General features: G+C 41.2%; 1 protein-coding gene across 6 annotated transcripts in view; it reads left to right on the forward strand.

Annotated features, from left to right (window-relative positions):
* KALRN (kalirin RhoGEF kinase) overlaps positions 1-16,743 on the forward strand; it is a 777,539-nt gene that overhangs the window by 366,352 nt on the left and 394,444 nt on the right. For all 6 annotated transcript variants that reach the window (XM_038421355.2, XM_038421356.2, XM_038421358.2 and 3 more), the window contains exons 7-8: positions 4,597-4,788; positions 13,339-13,470. In XM_038421355.2, coding sequence (XP_038277283.1) covers positions 4,597-4,788; positions 13,339-13,470 — 324 coding nt within the window. The remainder of the gene's footprint in view (positions 1-4,596; positions 4,789-13,338; positions 13,471-16,743) is intronic.

The following is a 16,743-nucleotide window of genomic DNA, read 5'->3' on the forward strand; positions in this document are numbered from 1 at the left end:
GCTCCAGGTGGCACTTACCTCAGGTGGCTCCCGGAAACAGCGGCTTGTCTGCAACGATATACAAAATGTAAGGTTTCCAGTGATGCAGGAAATACTTTAACCAAAGCTTGGTTATAGCCTAGTGTCTCTACAAGAGAATGTCAACTGTAACATTTTTGCCCTCACTTCTAGACAATAATACATTGTTTTCACATTATTTGACCTATTGTATTACCATATAGCCATAAATCAAGGGCCTTGTGCAATTCCACGTGAGGAGACCTCTGTTGGCTGAGAGGAATAGGGGCCTGAAGTATTTTTAAAAATGAGTGCCTCCATTAGCCTGTTCATAGCAGTGAATTTGTGAGCTCAAAGGAAAAGTAAAGTCTCAGACATTATATTCTCCATTCTGTTTACTTCCTGCTAGGATCAAAAGGTTCCTATAAGAATAATATTGAATGTCTCAATGTACTCTTTTATGAACATGAACAAAACCAGAGGGATAATTTTGTAATATTTTGACAATTGGGTTTTGGTAGTTGAGATCTGTGTCTCATTTTATTTAAAACTTTATAGATAGGAGAAGTGGTTCCAGTGTTTTCCCATTACTAGGAAGCAAGAGTAATTTGGGTTGTGGCAGAACTTAGGTTTTCATTTTGAAAAACTAAATCAGGAGTGGTTTGCATCCCTGTCCCAATTTACCTCAAATACAGAATATTCCCGCCCCCACCCCCGCCCCACACCACTGCAATCAAAGTCCCTGGCTGAGCAGTATTCAGTACTGCAGTAGTGAGAGGCTAAGCATCTGACATGATGAAGAATGGGCCAGTGCTTAGGTGTTAGCCTGGGACTCAGAAGACCTGTTTTAATTCCCTGCTCTGCCACAGACTTCCTGTGCTGCCTTGGGCAAGGCATTTACTTTGTGTGCTTCTGGCCATATAAATATCATAGATTGTGTCCCTGCTGTACTAGAAATGGGAGCTTTATAAGGACACACATACAAATGTCATATTCAGCACTTGATTTCGCTCTGGAAGTGGCTGATCTATAGGACTTTAACAACATGACATTGCTATATATAGAAATGCCATTGAAGTCCTTTTTAAAGGCGATTTAAAAATCTTAGTTTCAGTTTCTCTCTTTCTCTCTCCCTCTCTCTGTCCTGTTCAGTTGGGCTTATGGGGCCCTCCTGAGTAACTTTTATAGAGTACCCTGGAGCTCTGCCAACCTGGTGCTCACCATGCAGAGAATGACAGGGGAACCTACTGAGACCCATTGTCCCTTGGCAGCTCTCAAAGTCCATTGGGGAGTAAGGGTATAGACTGTCCAAAACTCAAACTCTGCTCTCTGCTGGAGTGGGGAGAGCTGTGGAAGATATCTAGTTAGCTGTAGAACATATTGGTACTCTTCCAGTTTTGTTAATGAAAATCCTCATCTAAATAGATAGATATAAAAATATATAAATCTCCCCTAATTGGAAAACCAGATATTAGGAACATCTGCTCTGTCTCAATCAATCTAACCTTTTCTCCCTCAGCTATTTAATATATTTATATACTGCAGTTACTGGGAACCAAATAATTCACAGTTGTTTTCCTTCCATTGAGTCATGCTCATTACGTTACAAGTACTGATATAATTCTACAGGGAAATAAAACCAAGTTTGATAGGAAAGGCTCATTCTTCACATGAAATCCAAACTGCTGCACTGACTTTCTAGTCCTTCAAAAAAAGCAGCATTCCAGATCTTCAGCTGGTGCAAATGACATAACTCTATTAATTACAATCACCCAATGCTGATTTAGATCAGCTGAAAGTCTAGGCTAAAAAGTCTGAAAGCTGATCTTGACTAGAGCACAGCCATGAGGATTTTCAGGAAGAAAGCTTTGCTTATTTAGAAGTCTTTTTGCTGCAAGCCTAACTGCTCAGGTTAATTACAGCTTTTGAGCTAGAGGGACCCAAAGACACATTCTATAGTGGACAATAGTCAAAATTTCAAATCATGGCAAGTTTAAAATTGTAATTCTAACTCCAAACCAGTTTTACCAGTTTTCTTCCAACTGCACCAAAAAATGAATAAATCTCCTTTACGTTTAGAATTACTTTGCTATTTTCAAGCCGAGCAAAATTTACAAGCCAAGGCCATAGGAGAAGCAAAGAGAGGGGCCAAAAATAAGGCTTATAATGGAAGCTGGATGCCATCATGGCTCCATATTACTATATGCCGCACTGCTATATGTAACTGGACACAAATGATATTAATAGCTGATTTGCATTTGAATTGTCTAATACCTATGCATGCTGTGTATTTATACTGAAGTTATGCATCTCTACCACACTGAGGTCCTGATCCTGCAAACATTACATGTGTGCTTAATTTCAGGCAGGTGAATAGTCCCATTGTAGTCACCGGGGGCTACTCACCTACATAGAGTCATGCATGACCTCAAGTGTTTGCAGGATCAGGATCTAAGACTATTTTATGTACATGTTAAGCCCTTGAATCAGTCAGTCATGATTTTGTGACCGAGAAATTCAAATTGCATATCTCCCAGTTGTGGAATGTTAGACCAGTGATGCTCATCCTGTGGCTCTCATAGATTCTTCAGATCTGATTGGAGTTCCCAGTGCACTTCCAGATTTCAGGCTACATTTGTCATGGGAGCCCACCTCTCCTCTGTTAAGAAAGCGAGAGAATACCGAGTACAGATAAAGAGTCCTAAGTTGCTGGGCTTCTCCCAGCCATCAGTGAGAAATAGAAGGAGACAGAGGTGATTGCATCAAATGAAGTTCCAGAAAGCCATAAGGCTGTTGCTATCCAGTGTCCTGACACTGGCATTTTGATGGTGCATCAGTATATTGTTGTGATGATTCTCTGTTATGAGGCTTATGTTGTAATGAAACATTGGGGTATCATGCTGCTGTGTAATGGCTTTCTGAAATTCCATTTGATAACAAGGTGGGTCTTCAGAGCTTCCAGGCTAAGTACAACCCCTGACGGAAAATTCCCATCAAACAAACAGAAAATGATAAGCTTTCAATGGGTCTTTTGAACTCTTCTATGTTTAGAATGTAATATAAAATGTTATCACTGCTATAGTATGGGTTAAAAAAAATCTATAGAAAAGATGGTTTTCATTAAACTATATAATTTTATAGTAATTTCCATACAGCTTCTTAAATTTCTATACAATATTGGTATAATCCCAATAAAATTCTATAGGACTTCTCCATAAGGAATTGTATTAGCCCATCTCTTGGCAATGCACCCCTCTTTTAAGGGATCTCATTGATCTCTTGAAATGTAGAATGTAAACATTTCTGCAGTTATAATTTGCACCAAGAATTGTGAATGAATGTACCTGAAATACCAAGAATAAGATAAAGAGAGAGGGAAATGAGAAGAAGCTAATTGGGTTAGAGACATCTCAGGTGTGGAAGATGATTTTCCCTAAATAAATAAAATGTGTGTGTGAGGGGGAAATAGATGATGTGCTAAAATATTTCTGTAGGAAATTTATTTTTAGAATGAAAGGTAGTAGGTCTACAAACTACAACTCATGCATATTTAAAAGGCTGCTTGATTGTTCTCACCCCAACTTCTAATTTGCGGATGATACTAAACTGGGAGGAGTGGTAGATACGCTGGAGGGGAGGGATAGGATACAGAAGGACCTAGACAAATTGGAGGATTGGGCCAAAAGAAATCTAATGAGGTTCAATAAGGATAAGTGCAGGGTCCTGCACTTAGGATGGAAGAATCCAATGCACCGCTACAGACTAGGGACCGAATGGCTCGGCAGCAGTTCTGCGGAAAAGGACCTAGGGGTGACAGTGGACGAGAAGCTGGATATGAGTCAGCAGTGTGCCCTTGTTGCCAAGAAGGCCAATGGCATTTTGGGATGTATAAGTAGGGGCATAGCGAGCAGATCGAGGGACGTGATCGTTCCCCTCTATTCGACACTGGTGAGGCCTCATCTGGAGTACTGTGTCCAGTTTTGGGCCCCACACTACAGGAAGGATGTGGATAAATTGGAAAGAGTACAATGAAGGGCAACAAAAATGATTAGGGGTCTAGAGCACATGACTTATGAGGAGAGGCTGAGGGAGCTGGGATTGTTTAGTCTGCAGAAGAGAAGAATGAGGGGGGATTTAATAGCTGCTTTCAACTACCTGAAAGGGGGTTTCAAAGAGGATGGCTCTAGACTGTTCTCAATGGTAGCAGATGACAGAACGAGGAGTAATGGTCTCAAGTTGCAATGGGGGAGGTTTAGATTGGATATTAGGAAAAACTTTTTCACTAAGAGGGTGGTGAAACACTGGAATGCGTTACCTAGGGAGGTGGTAGAATCTCCTTCCTTAGAGGTTTTTAAGGTCAGGCTTGACAAAGCCCTGGCTGGGATGATTTAACTGGGACTTGGTCCTGCTTTGAGCAGGGGGTTGGACTAGATGACCTTCTGGGGTCCCTTCCAACCCTGATATTCTATGATTCTATGATTCTATGATTCTCTGCATCCATCCTTCCAGCTGATGGTGTTTTGAATTTGTAATGGAGATGCAGAATGGCCATGTTTCTCCCTTCTGTTTATTCATGTTTTTTTCCCCCCCAATTTTCAGAATGCCTATGTCAACATCAATCGGATCATGTCAGTGGCATCCAGGCTTTCAGAGGCAGGCCATTATGCTTCCCAGCAAATTAAACAAATTTCTACCCAGCTAGATCAAGAATGGAAGAGCTTTGCTGCAGCTCTGGATGAGCGCAGTACCATCCTAGCCATGTCTGCTGTATTTCACCAGAAGGCTGAACAGGTGAGTTACAGTTATATGTTGGTAACCACTAAAATAAACTCTTATCTGATTGCTACTTTGTCTATATGCAGTGAATTTGGGAGTCTCAATCTGGTTCCTAGTGGACAAGCATCAAAATCACCCATACCACCACTACTACTGTAATTGACACAAATCGATTCCCTTATTGGTAATCTAAGAAGAAAGGCTTAGGATTTAATGAACATTCCTTTTCCCTTACAGGTGGTCCTCCCCAGTCATAGGTGAGGTACATTGGTACAGTAATGCACTGCCTTGTTCTCTGCATTTCAGTGCATCTGCCAGGATTATCACTATTCTATGGATAAATTCAGGATTATTGTGGTTAGGAGAGTAGTGATGATAATGAAATATGTATGTGCATGTATGTATATATCTGCATGCACATACATAATACAGGTCTATACCAGATTATATTTTGTAAGAGCAAAGGGCTGTAGGCCAAATTAATATTAATCAAACTCAATAAATTCTTTACTATTATTTAATATTGTAGTAGTACTCATAGTTTTTAATTTCATTTACTCTCACCATCAGAAGTCCATAAAGGTAGTTAGGGCATCTCCAAAAGATTTCTTCTTTCCTTTGAGCCAAGTTCTGAAGTATATCTTCTAGGAAATAACATAGTATAATAATTTCTTAACTAGGAAAGACTTGAAGTCTGCCTACAGATGATACCTTTGCTTTTTAGGCCCAAATCCACTCCATTTGCAAGTGATGGCCTGCCTTTGATTGCTGGCTGTAAGTGGCATTCTTCCATCAGCTGACAAATATTGCCTTGAGGCTGTCTTCTCAGTCTTTTTATGCACCTTCCTTTGACTCAGTAGTTAATGTCAAGCACAATGAGTGGATGTGCTTGACACTCACATAATAACCCATGATTTGAATGGCTGGAGATTTTCTCCTGGAGGTTTCATATGCCTCCATGCAAACCTGGACCATGACCAGCTATGTTATATGACTTTATATTATCCTCTAGACTGTGGGATTCATTTACACAGTAGAATATGTAGTTTTTAGACTAAAGTTTCTTCAGATGCATTAACAGTTTGTCATCTTCAGATGTCCATTTTTATCTGAATGTGCCAAGAATCCTCTTTATGCAGAATGTAATGTGTATTAGCTGTTTTTGCTAGTCTTTTGGGGTTCTCGCAGTCTTTTGCTGTGAAAGTCCTCATAATGTTTTCAGCTAGTCTGGGTTTTGGGGTTTTTTTTGTTTTTTTTTTCCCCTCTTGGAATGCCTTTCTCAACTAGGATTCAGCTGTGGGGTTAGTTTAGACATGGTAATCATTGTTGGTACAATACCCTATAACCGCCTCAGGAATTGCAGATGGAGTCTCAGTTGAAGTTTTTCCTAATAGAAACTCCTTCATAGATTAATAAATTCCAAATAAACATTATATTATAATGTTACATTTTCTAACTTTCACAAATTAACAAAATAAAGGAAGAGGTATGCAGAACCCAGAAAGAGTACAGAATGTGTGTTACACATTATGACAAAGAAGTTGGTAGTTCCAACTCACTCCTAAGTTTTTTTTGCCTTTGAGGCAGTGAGACAGGGTAGGGGAAAGGGAGGTGTGGGGGAAGGGCTTTCCTGGATTATAGGCATCTTGCTTTTCATTAATCATTGCACTAGATTCTGGAATGAGCTAAGAGATACTTCTGTTGGTGATCTTTGACTTCCTGCCGGGAGAAGGATACAACTGAATCCTGTTTTCATTAGGCACTCTGTTTTAGCCTGGAAGGATCCATCTAGCAGATGGATCCATGCCAATGGGCCCTTGTGCGCATACACAGTCCCAAATCCATGGGATCCGCATGGATCCGTCCATACAGGACTGGGGGCATAGTTTGATCTTTTGAGATAAGTGAAATTGGTTTTCTTTTCAAATAAGTTGGTGAGTACCTTAAAATTACAGGTGTTCATGCAGATAAAGATGCCTACTTGAGATTTTATTTGCTAATAATGTTGGTCTCATAGAAGAAAATACTGTTTGCCTCAGAAGGCAGCTAAAGGTGTCAAGGGAAAGTCCAGCACAAACAGAAAACAGGATATTTATTACTTCTGCCATAGAATTATGGCAGATTTCTCTTGATTTTGTATTTTCTACTTACACTGGACCAGAACGTAGAGCCATTACTCATCCTACTGGGCACTTACTCATGTGAAAATACATCCTTGTCTCCAGTGGGGCTATTGTTCTGAAGAAGTGCTCATCCATGTGAGTAAGGTTTGTACACACTAACCCTCTTTGATCAGGCTGTCATGTTTCAGATACATCGAGCACCATAGTGTTTGGACACCAGTCTCTCTGCAGGGCTGTTAATCTTCTACCAAGAATACATTCACATGGAAAAAGAGAAAAGAGAATTATTTAAAGATATCATTAAAAATAATACTGTGTTTTTTATGAGTGAGCTCCTATTTTCGGAACTTTTAGGCTTGTTTGCAATTTATGAAGTGTTGCTAAGAAATTTTATAACATGAAAGATAATAGAAAGCTGGATTGAACTGCTTGTTAATTGGGGTGAATTTGTTGTCTTCTTGCCCTCTGAACATCAGAATAGATACTTTGCCTCAGTTGTAGCTTAAAAACAGCTTCATAATAACATCGCTTTCAACAACTCTTCTTTTTTCTTTAAAATTGAAAGAAAGGGTCTAAAAATACAGTCTTCTCTTGGCAGCTCTTTAAAGGAACAAAAGTTTGTGCTTCCTGACAGTGACTGGAGTCTCTCAGCCTTGAGAAAACAAGAGCTTTTGTTAACGCTGAGCGGCAGTTGCTCCGCAGTTGGAATAAGAGACAGTTCAGTGGGAGGGGAGCATTGATGTGAAGCCAATAAACTCTGAATGCTGGAGTAATACGATGTGGGAGTCAGCATGTCCTACTCACAGCTCCATCAGCTGGAACTGAAATATTTGGCTTGCTTCAGTAGCTGAAGTAGGATAAACGATTACTTATACACTGAGGATTTAGTAATTTAATCTCTCTGGTACCCTACAAAATGTTAGGTATCAGGAATTTTGTATGAGACTGAGCTTAATGCCCATCAGACATTCCTATTGAAATGGATTATTTTTAACAACCTGTATACAATAAAGAAGGTTTAGATTTCTGATCCACACCATCTTGGACCTAAATAATTCTACCCTGGCTTGCAGCTCAGATCATGTCTTTTGTTGCACCCTTCTCTCTTCAAATGGTACCAGCCTTGATGTCACGGTCACTCATTTTACCTACAGTGTTACTCCGTCTTCTTCTTGCCAACCCGATGCATGGATTGCCTATCGGTAATGGGGACGACAAACCCTTCACTGGCCAGGAAAAGGCTACTGAAATGCTATGGGCTCTATCAGCCTTGCCCACTATATCTGCATTTGAAGGGAGGTATTAGAAGGGGAAAACTTCTGGCACACAGTCCACTGTACCACAGTCCTGGCAAACACAGAGGCAAATACTTTTTTTAATGAAAAGAACCAGGGTATCTGTAACATCTAAGCAGAACAGGCAGGACCTTTGTTTTTCAGGGTTTCATCTTAAAGACTCCCATACAACAAACTATATGGAACTCAATTTGTCTAGCTTGAAAGGATGAAAGGTTGAATCAACCATGCTGGGAGCTGAATTTCCCTCCGTCTTCGTATGCCTCACAATCACATTTGCTTTCCTGGATCTTTTACTGCATACCTGTCAAGTGTACACAGGTCAAGCTGAACTTGGCTGAAAGAGCTCTAGGATCAAAGCTTGCTTTTTTTTTTTAATTAAAAGAAAAGTAGATAAATACCAAATAGATCACAAAGAAAAACCCCAAAATAAAAAAAGGTAGAAAAAAACCTTGGAGAGTCAAACTAAGCTTCCAATAGCACATGTTTTTGATCAAAGGTGAAAATACTTAGTACTAGACCCCCACCACATCACCCAGGTCAGGGTCTGAGTTTGAGGGCATTCAACAGCATGTTTTCCCAATGCCTCCCATTTCAAATGGTGGCAGGCCTGATTTTCCTCTCACAGCAGTATAAATGAGGATTAACTCTACTCATGTAAATGGACGTACATTGGTGTAAAACCATTGTGAGAGAGGAATCAGGTCCTATATTTTTAAGTATGATTGACACCACGTTGTGGCAGGAGGGTATATCGGATTGTGCCTGTTTAAGGAAGGTATATGAAACTGTGCCTTATTCCTGTTTCACTTCAATGGAGCTGTGCTGATTTACACAGCTGGGATTCTGGCCCATAGACTGTCAAGGGAGGCAGGAATGAAAATACCAGGTTCTTTCTGTACTTGACAATGGTTCCTAAAAGAGTTTTAAAGTATTCTTAAAGTGTTCACTTTGAAAACCCTGTCAGAAAGAGCAAATTAACGTCTTCAGTTGGCCAAAGATCTGAACCATTAACTTTGAATCCAGTTCTGTCCTCAGAAATGCACATGCACAACTCCCATTAAAAGTAATAGGTGTTGCATGCATTCAGCATCTGTGAGCAGAATTTGGATGTTTATGTTGATCCTCTGAAAAGTCAATGGACCATTCAGTTTTCCCCCACCCAGGCAGACTTTGTGCTCTCAGAAGATCTACACTAGTCAGGGCCACTTTTCCCTACCATTGCAGGCACCTGAGGCACTAGTGCATTTTGCTCCCTCCTATTCTCCACCTGTGGCACATAATAGTTTAGTCTGCTGTGTGGTCTAATTTTGGGTGCTGGGTGGTGTTGGTGGCCTGTGATATATAGGAGGCCAGACTAGATCATCTGGTGGTCTCCTCTGCCCTTAAACTCTATGATTCTCTGTCTCTGAGTTTAAGCAAATCTGAGATCTCCTCATTTGATTGTGGGAGGAGTGGGGTGGCCTTTCCTGTGTAAACAATCAATCTCCACCAACCCATAGTTCTATATTAAAGTGTGAGATGGGGTGCACAGGCAGGGATGGGATGGGATGGGCAATGTTTGGAATGTGGGAGGAAAGAAGGGATCTAGAGACAGGTACATTCAGGACATTTTAGCTCAGTTCCTGAAGCAGGAGAAGGTGCCAACAAATAAAGCAGCTAGAGAGAAGAACCTGCCCACAAGTGACTTCTTGCTTGGAGGACTCAACAAGGAATTTCAGCAAATAGGGAACTCCAAAATGTCTGAGGTTGGCCTGAGAGGCAGTTAGGGGGTCACAGACCTTGAGGCATAGCAGGCATGAGACTCAGCTTGCTCACTCACACGTATTTTCTGGAGGAAAGGTAAGTCGGAGCGTGTGCTGTCACACTGCCTTCTTGTGGTGGTCCTTCCCGACCTGGCTACTGCAGGGTTTGCAGCCTGAGTGAATAAACCCTAAGGCAAGTGATGAATCTGGCTTATGACTTTACAGGGCCTATTTAGGTCAAGTCAGAAACACACAGGCTTTTTGTATTGAGGCTTTGTGTTTGTTTGTTTTTAAATGTCTTGGGGGGGGGGTTGTTTCAGTCTTTCATGGAAGCTTGTAAAACATGTACAATTATTTAAGAGAGACATTTTGGTCTATCATTTCAAATCACATTTAAGCAGCTTTTTATGTTCCCAATAGGAGCTGTTCCAGTCTATGGGATAAGTAGGTATTTAAGCAATTAATTTAAACGGTTCTGCACACCCAACAGACAGTAACAGCTTACAGAACTGCCATTCCAACCTAACAGTTAATTAGTTATTTACATTTTAAAAGCATCTTTTTAACACAACAAACCACGATTTTATTGTATAAATATATATTTAGCATGAAAATACATGTGCATGTAATAAAGGCACTTGTGTCTTCATAGCGTATCATACTGTGATAAAATAATGTCTCTGCCATTTTCCAAGGTACCTAAATTAATTGTGCCATAATATGACTAATACTTTGCCGAAGTTTATTTTTTTAAAAAAAATTGAGCCCTTTCCCTCCTGCCATCCACACTGGTAAAGTGCGTGTCACACTTCCTCCTAGAGGTTGGTCCTCTAGAGGGTAACAGCACTAATGAAGTTACTCCGTTAGCTCAAGTGGCAGAGGGCTGTTCTCTGGTGCTGAAGAATTCCAACCCATGCATGGATGCATTGCACTAACAGGCTTTCTAAACCTGAGTGCCACTGTGGTTTTTGGCATCATGGCTGTGATTATATAATAACTCTGCACTTTTATAGCATCTTTTAGAGTCAGGATCGATGGCACCAGACATACCAACGGTCTGTCAGGGGGAATCAAACCCAGGACTTTTCAACCCCATAAAACTCAGGCCTCCATTACAAGAGTTCAAGAGCATGTTGTTATTATAGTCAGTAGGGCCAGTACTAGAGATGTGATTTAATGCACGAAGCCAATGTATTACATACAACTCTCAAAGCCCTTTACAGACATTAAGGAATTCTCACAATGCCCCTGTGAGACAAGTAAGGATTATTATCCCCATTTTACAGAGGGATAAACTGAGACACAGAAGTGGAAATTTACCTAGCTACCAGAGGCCCTCCTCATTATGTAACCCCACTGTGGGAATGTGTGGATATCTGGGGACTGTGAGCAGAATAGCTTATATTAGGGGGTTTCTGCACTAGTCTGAGAGGGAGAATGTGATTAGAATTCAGGAAAGAAGCCATTGGATCCACGACTATGTAGTTCCAGTGGAAGGAACCCCAGCCTTGCTGGTTTCTCCTAGAAGGAATTCAGTTCAGCCCAATGCCCTGACATGAGATGGGAATGTGAATGCCACTAGCCCTGCATAAAACCTGATTACTTAGTTGCTAAAAAATCTTGCAGAGTCAAACTATGCTTCCTATGGTGCATGTTTTTGATCAAAGGCCAATATATTTGGCACTAGTCTCTGTTTACTTAAGCTTTGTGCAGAAGTGTGTGTGTGAATGTTACCTAGATAGATACTGCAGATCAGCAGCAAAGGTCTACACAGCAGCACCCAGGAGTCCTGACCCCCAATCCCTTTCTCCAGATAACACTCCTTTTGTTCACAGAGTGGTATCTTGTGGGAGTAAATGGAGGTGTTAGCCCAGAATTCATTTTTATCGCTGAATCACAGTGTCTTGAAAATAAGGATTTATAATGCAGGCATTTTCAAACCTTGACTATAAGCAGTACTGTGAATAAAATTACCCTGATAATAAAAATAACACATTGATTACAGAAGAGATTGGGATAGAAACTCTTTGCTTTGAAGCTCAGAGTGTTCTATGCTTTAAGTGAGTGCTTTGCTAACAAGCCAGAGGTGAGCACTTCATGAGCAGATAAAGGTGTGATCATGAGGGTGGTTTTGTAGCCATTGTGCGTGCAGCCTCTGGTGCACTGCATCTGTTGTTATTATTATCTGGTTCTTTTACTGATGGCTTTAAAGATCCTTAAGCATAGGGGAGCTAGTTTAACAAGAAACTAGAGGAAGAGGAAATATTAACAAAGAGTAATGAGGTGTCATTAAGTAGTTAGGTGTCTGCAACATGTGAGCACATTAGAAGGTATATCAATAGATCAGGCTCCATTTTAAAAAGTGATGTGAGCCCTGAAGAGTAAAGTCCTTTTGTTACATAACAGGCAGCAGAAGTGTGAACTTGCTCACATTGTTCTGTCATGGTGTCTCAGCCCTGAGCCCTCAAAGAGTGAAAAGATGTTTCACCCCTGAGCCTATTCAATCCCTGGCCTCTCTGCTGAGGCTGCCAACAAAGGTGCTAATTCATATCAATTGTGGTGAGGGTTGTTTTTTTATTTTTTTAATGTGGACATCTGCTCACTAGCAACTGGAATGAGACTAGCCGCTTATTTCAAATAGGCCACTCAACACCATCCGGTAGTATTGATGACTGATCCCTACTGACCTGGGCCAGATTCAAATTGATGACCGAGAGGTGAAAGTCTTGGTGTCCTATTACCAATTCCCCTGAGCCAGCCTTGGATTGAGAACTGCTTTAACACTTAGAAGATCTGCCTTTCGCTGAAATGAATGTCAATGATGATTTTAATGGGAGTTTTCTGTTATTCATGTGTGTGCTGTTAGGGCCGGGTAAATAGCTGTGCTGAGCTGTTGGTGGTAAAATCGCCCCTGTGTGGACCTCAAGCATAAACAATTGGGGAGTTCTGATGATATTAAATGCAATTAGAGCACTGACTGCTTCTTTTTGGTCTATATTTTTATGTTGATTTTAGAAGCAGGGTTGTATTTCTCCTGTTTGTTATTCACTACACATTTGGGTCCTTCCTTTAGGTGTTCCTGAAGTTATTTTGAAAGTGCCCATGCACTTTACTTGTAAAGCAGGAGAAACAGAATTCTCCTCCTTCTAAAGCCTCCCTTAGGCCCAGCTGGTCTGCAAAGTTTTGAGTGTATAAGGATCACAATCACCTGTGTGATCTGTACCATTTTGTTTCCTCTTGTAAACTCCTGGCATTGTGTTAATAGTTTGGCACCGTTCACCTGCTGCTCAGTGCTGCATTCATCTATGGCGCTCTGTAAATGGTTCACTGCAATAGTAATATTGTTACCTCCTGGCTAGTGAGTTTGAAACATCCTGCTGATTGCTTTTGGAATTGTTTCAGTTCCTTTCAGGTGTGGATGCCTGGTGTAAAATGTGTAGTGAAGGAGGCCTCCCATCGGAAATGCAAGACCTTGAGCTGGCCATCCATCATCATCAGTCTCTGTATGAACAGGTGACCCAGGCTTACACAGAGGTAAGTGTTTCCAGGAGAAGAATTTTAACAACTGCTAACAGATTGCTTAGCAATAATATCTATACGATTATGCATTTTGGAGCTATTTTTAATTGAATAAATCAGTTTTACTTTCCATTGACTCATTGATATGAATGCTTAGTAGGGATAAAGCTAATAAACCTTTAAAATGGTACTTGAGAGATATGTGATCTCTTTACTCATGACTTCACATAGGAGGTCAGATTTGCTCCCAGGCAGTGGGTCCCCAGTGCAGTAAGTCAATCTGGAGCAACAGCACAAATTGCAGCCCCCCCCACACATTTGGAGTACCTGTGACCAGCCAGGGCAGCTCACAGGCTGGCCAAGAGATAGGCTGCTTCATTACCTTTCCTAGGCATCCTACAGTAGTGGCGTTGCTAGGTAGCCCTGACTAAATTCCTTTCCGTTGGGAATGAGTCCCTGCTCCAGTGCAGTTATTCTAATGGTGGTAAAGGGTATAATTGGATTTACTTTGCACCCCATCAGCTCTTTTCAGTATCATCAAAGTCCCAAGACAGAGATGCCAGGTCCTTATCGCAGCAAAAGATGTAAAAGACTGTGCCTTAAAGTTATATCCATTTGCGTAAGCTGGGTCTCAGTAGGGAAATAAGCTTGTGTAAAAAGGACGATGTCAAGGTTGCTAAGACTAAAAACTGCCTTATTGCACTTTGGCAAAAATCCTATAAAGATTTTCATTATGCTTTTGCCCCTGAATTGATCCAGACTGTAGCAAGAAATAACTCTCCACAAACAGCTGACATTCAGTGCAATTCACTACAAACAGACCAGTGCTCGTAGTCTGTGTGCTTAGCATGTTGAGAAATAATCTACAGATGGCATAATTTGCTTAGTGCTTCTTTTTTTCCTCATCAGAGGTTCTTGTTTCTTGTTCTTCACTTCCTCACACTCAGAAGGCCCTGTATTATCCTTGACTATCTTTCTGGCCAAAGAGAGCTGGACCTAGTTCCTTACAGGGCTTGCAAAGCCTCTCCCAAACTGGCTAGTAGGAATATGTATAATAACTGTAGTAATAGTCACTGGACCAGTCAATTTTCCAACAGAAAATCTGTCTGGAGGCCGAGCACTTCTCCTCTATTGGGCAGTGTAAGTTAAAATGTGTCCTGTGAAGGCCAGGAAGGCAGTGTAGCCAAGGGAGCTGGATGATGCACTGATTCAACTCCTCCCTAGCCTCCGCCAGCTATACAACCCCCAATGGACCTTAAAACCACCCTTCCATGCCAGAGCTTCCAGGAGAGGATGACGGTTGAAATACTGCCTACTGTTAGGATATAGATATTCAGGCCTGTCTGTAAAGGCCTAGACTCTAAGAATTTAGGTGTATTCTTATCACTTAGCTAGTTCTAGAGGTATAAAAGAAAGAATCAAAATCACTGTCTGCCGGTGTAAGGGCCTTCTCTTACTGTGACAGTCTGAGGCCCTGTTCTTAGGCTAAGGGCTTTGGCTAAGCAGCAGAGGCAGCCATAAGCTGGGAAGCGAATGGTCAGATCCTCACATTCCAACCCAGTCATATTGAAATAAGGCAATCTGGGGCTGTTAGAAAGGTGATCATATAATTAATTTTGCTGGGTATAAACTAATTAAGGTGGTGGAATATAATTGGTTAAATAATCATGTTACAATATGTTAGGATTGGTTAGTTAAATTTCAGTAAAATGATTGGTTAAGGTATAGCTAAGCAGAACTCAAGTTTTACTATATAGTCTGGAATCAGTCAGGAAGTGTGTGGGTGGGGTGGGGGTGGGGGTGGGGGTGGGAAATGGGAACAGGGAATGGGAATGGGAATGGGGGTGGGGGTGGGGAATTGGAATCATGTTTTGCTAAGGGGGGAAGGGAACAGGGACACAGGTAATGCTCTGTAGTGTCAGAGCTGGGAAGGGGGACGCTAAGGAAGGAAACTGGAATCATGCTTGCTGGAAGTTCACCCCAATAAACATTGAATTGTTTGCACCTTTGGACTTCGGGTATTGTTGCTCTCTGTTTATGCAAGAAGGACCAGGGAAGTAAGTGGGTGAAGGAATAAGCCCCCTAACACCTACCCTCCCCAGGGAAGGACCCACCAGGGTGCAGTGGCCTTCACTGGAATAGTAAGATGGAAACTGCCCCTCTGTACACCAGCAGGGGTGGGTCTAGCTCACCCTCCTTACTTTTTCCATCATATAAATTGTGAAGGACTGAGCTCTTTTAGATGTTTAGAAAGAGCTTCTTTCTTTTCCTGTACCAGACAAAGAATAGTCAATTAAATATCAGCAAGATAAGGAAATGTGTATATTAAAGTCTCTTTGCATAATGTATGCTTAAATGGTTCTTAAATAAAGCCCACTGCTACATCTTACATTATATGCCCCTGATATTTCCATCTTTGATATTCAATCCCACAAATCTGTGTTAAGATAAATAATAGTTAACTTTCAAGTGAAGACTTCAGAACAAAGGCTAATGCTCTGTCCCAAACTCATCCTGCTGTAAGAGAACAGAATTTGGTACTATAGATTTGTTGTTAGGCACTCACTACCGCGAGTCACAGCCCATCTCCTCAGTAACATGGGCTACCGAGAACATATCAAACTATCCTCCACTTCCTTCCCAAAGAATATTGAATCAAGTTAAAAGTCTCAGTCTTTATCTTTAAAGTGCTCCATGGTCTGGGGTCAGGATATCTTAAAGACCATTTAAAACTCTGGGATGAAGGTATCATTGACAACTTCACTTCTCTGGCAACGTAGAACTCTCAGCAATAAGAATAAAGCTTGTCTGGGCAGGAGATAGAAATTTCTCTGGGGGCTATCCGAGACTGTGGAATGAACTTCCCCAGAAAATAAGAACTGTCATAAACCTCACCGCTTTCCACTCCAAGTGCAAGGCACATTTCTTTGACCTGCCTTCTCTAATGCTCTACACAGAGCAAAAGTGGTGTGCATGCATGTGTGTGTTTGTGTCTCCGAAAACAAAAAAAGACACTATCAAAACAGAGTGCTCCACTGCATGAGCGTCTTCCGCTGGGGAGAGAATGAGAGAACAAACAGCATGTTACAGATGTGTAGTCACATGATTTAATGCATTACTGGAAGGTGCTCAGATACTCAGGGATGAGCGCTGTATAAAAAACCAATCTATTATAGTTAAGGCTATGATTTAGTTGCGGAGGTCATGGCAGTCATGGATTCCATGACTTTACTGGACCTCTGTGATTTCTTCCACTTCAGCCGTTAGTAGCTGAATTTGGGGCTGAAG

The sequence above is a fragment of the Dermochelys coriacea genome, chromosome 11, assembly GCF_009764565.3.
Source record: "Dermochelys coriacea isolate rDerCor1 chromosome 11, rDerCor1.pri.v4, whole genome shotgun sequence".
Classification (NCBI taxonomy): Eukaryota; Metazoa; Chordata; order Testudines; family Dermochelyidae; genus Dermochelys; species Dermochelys coriacea.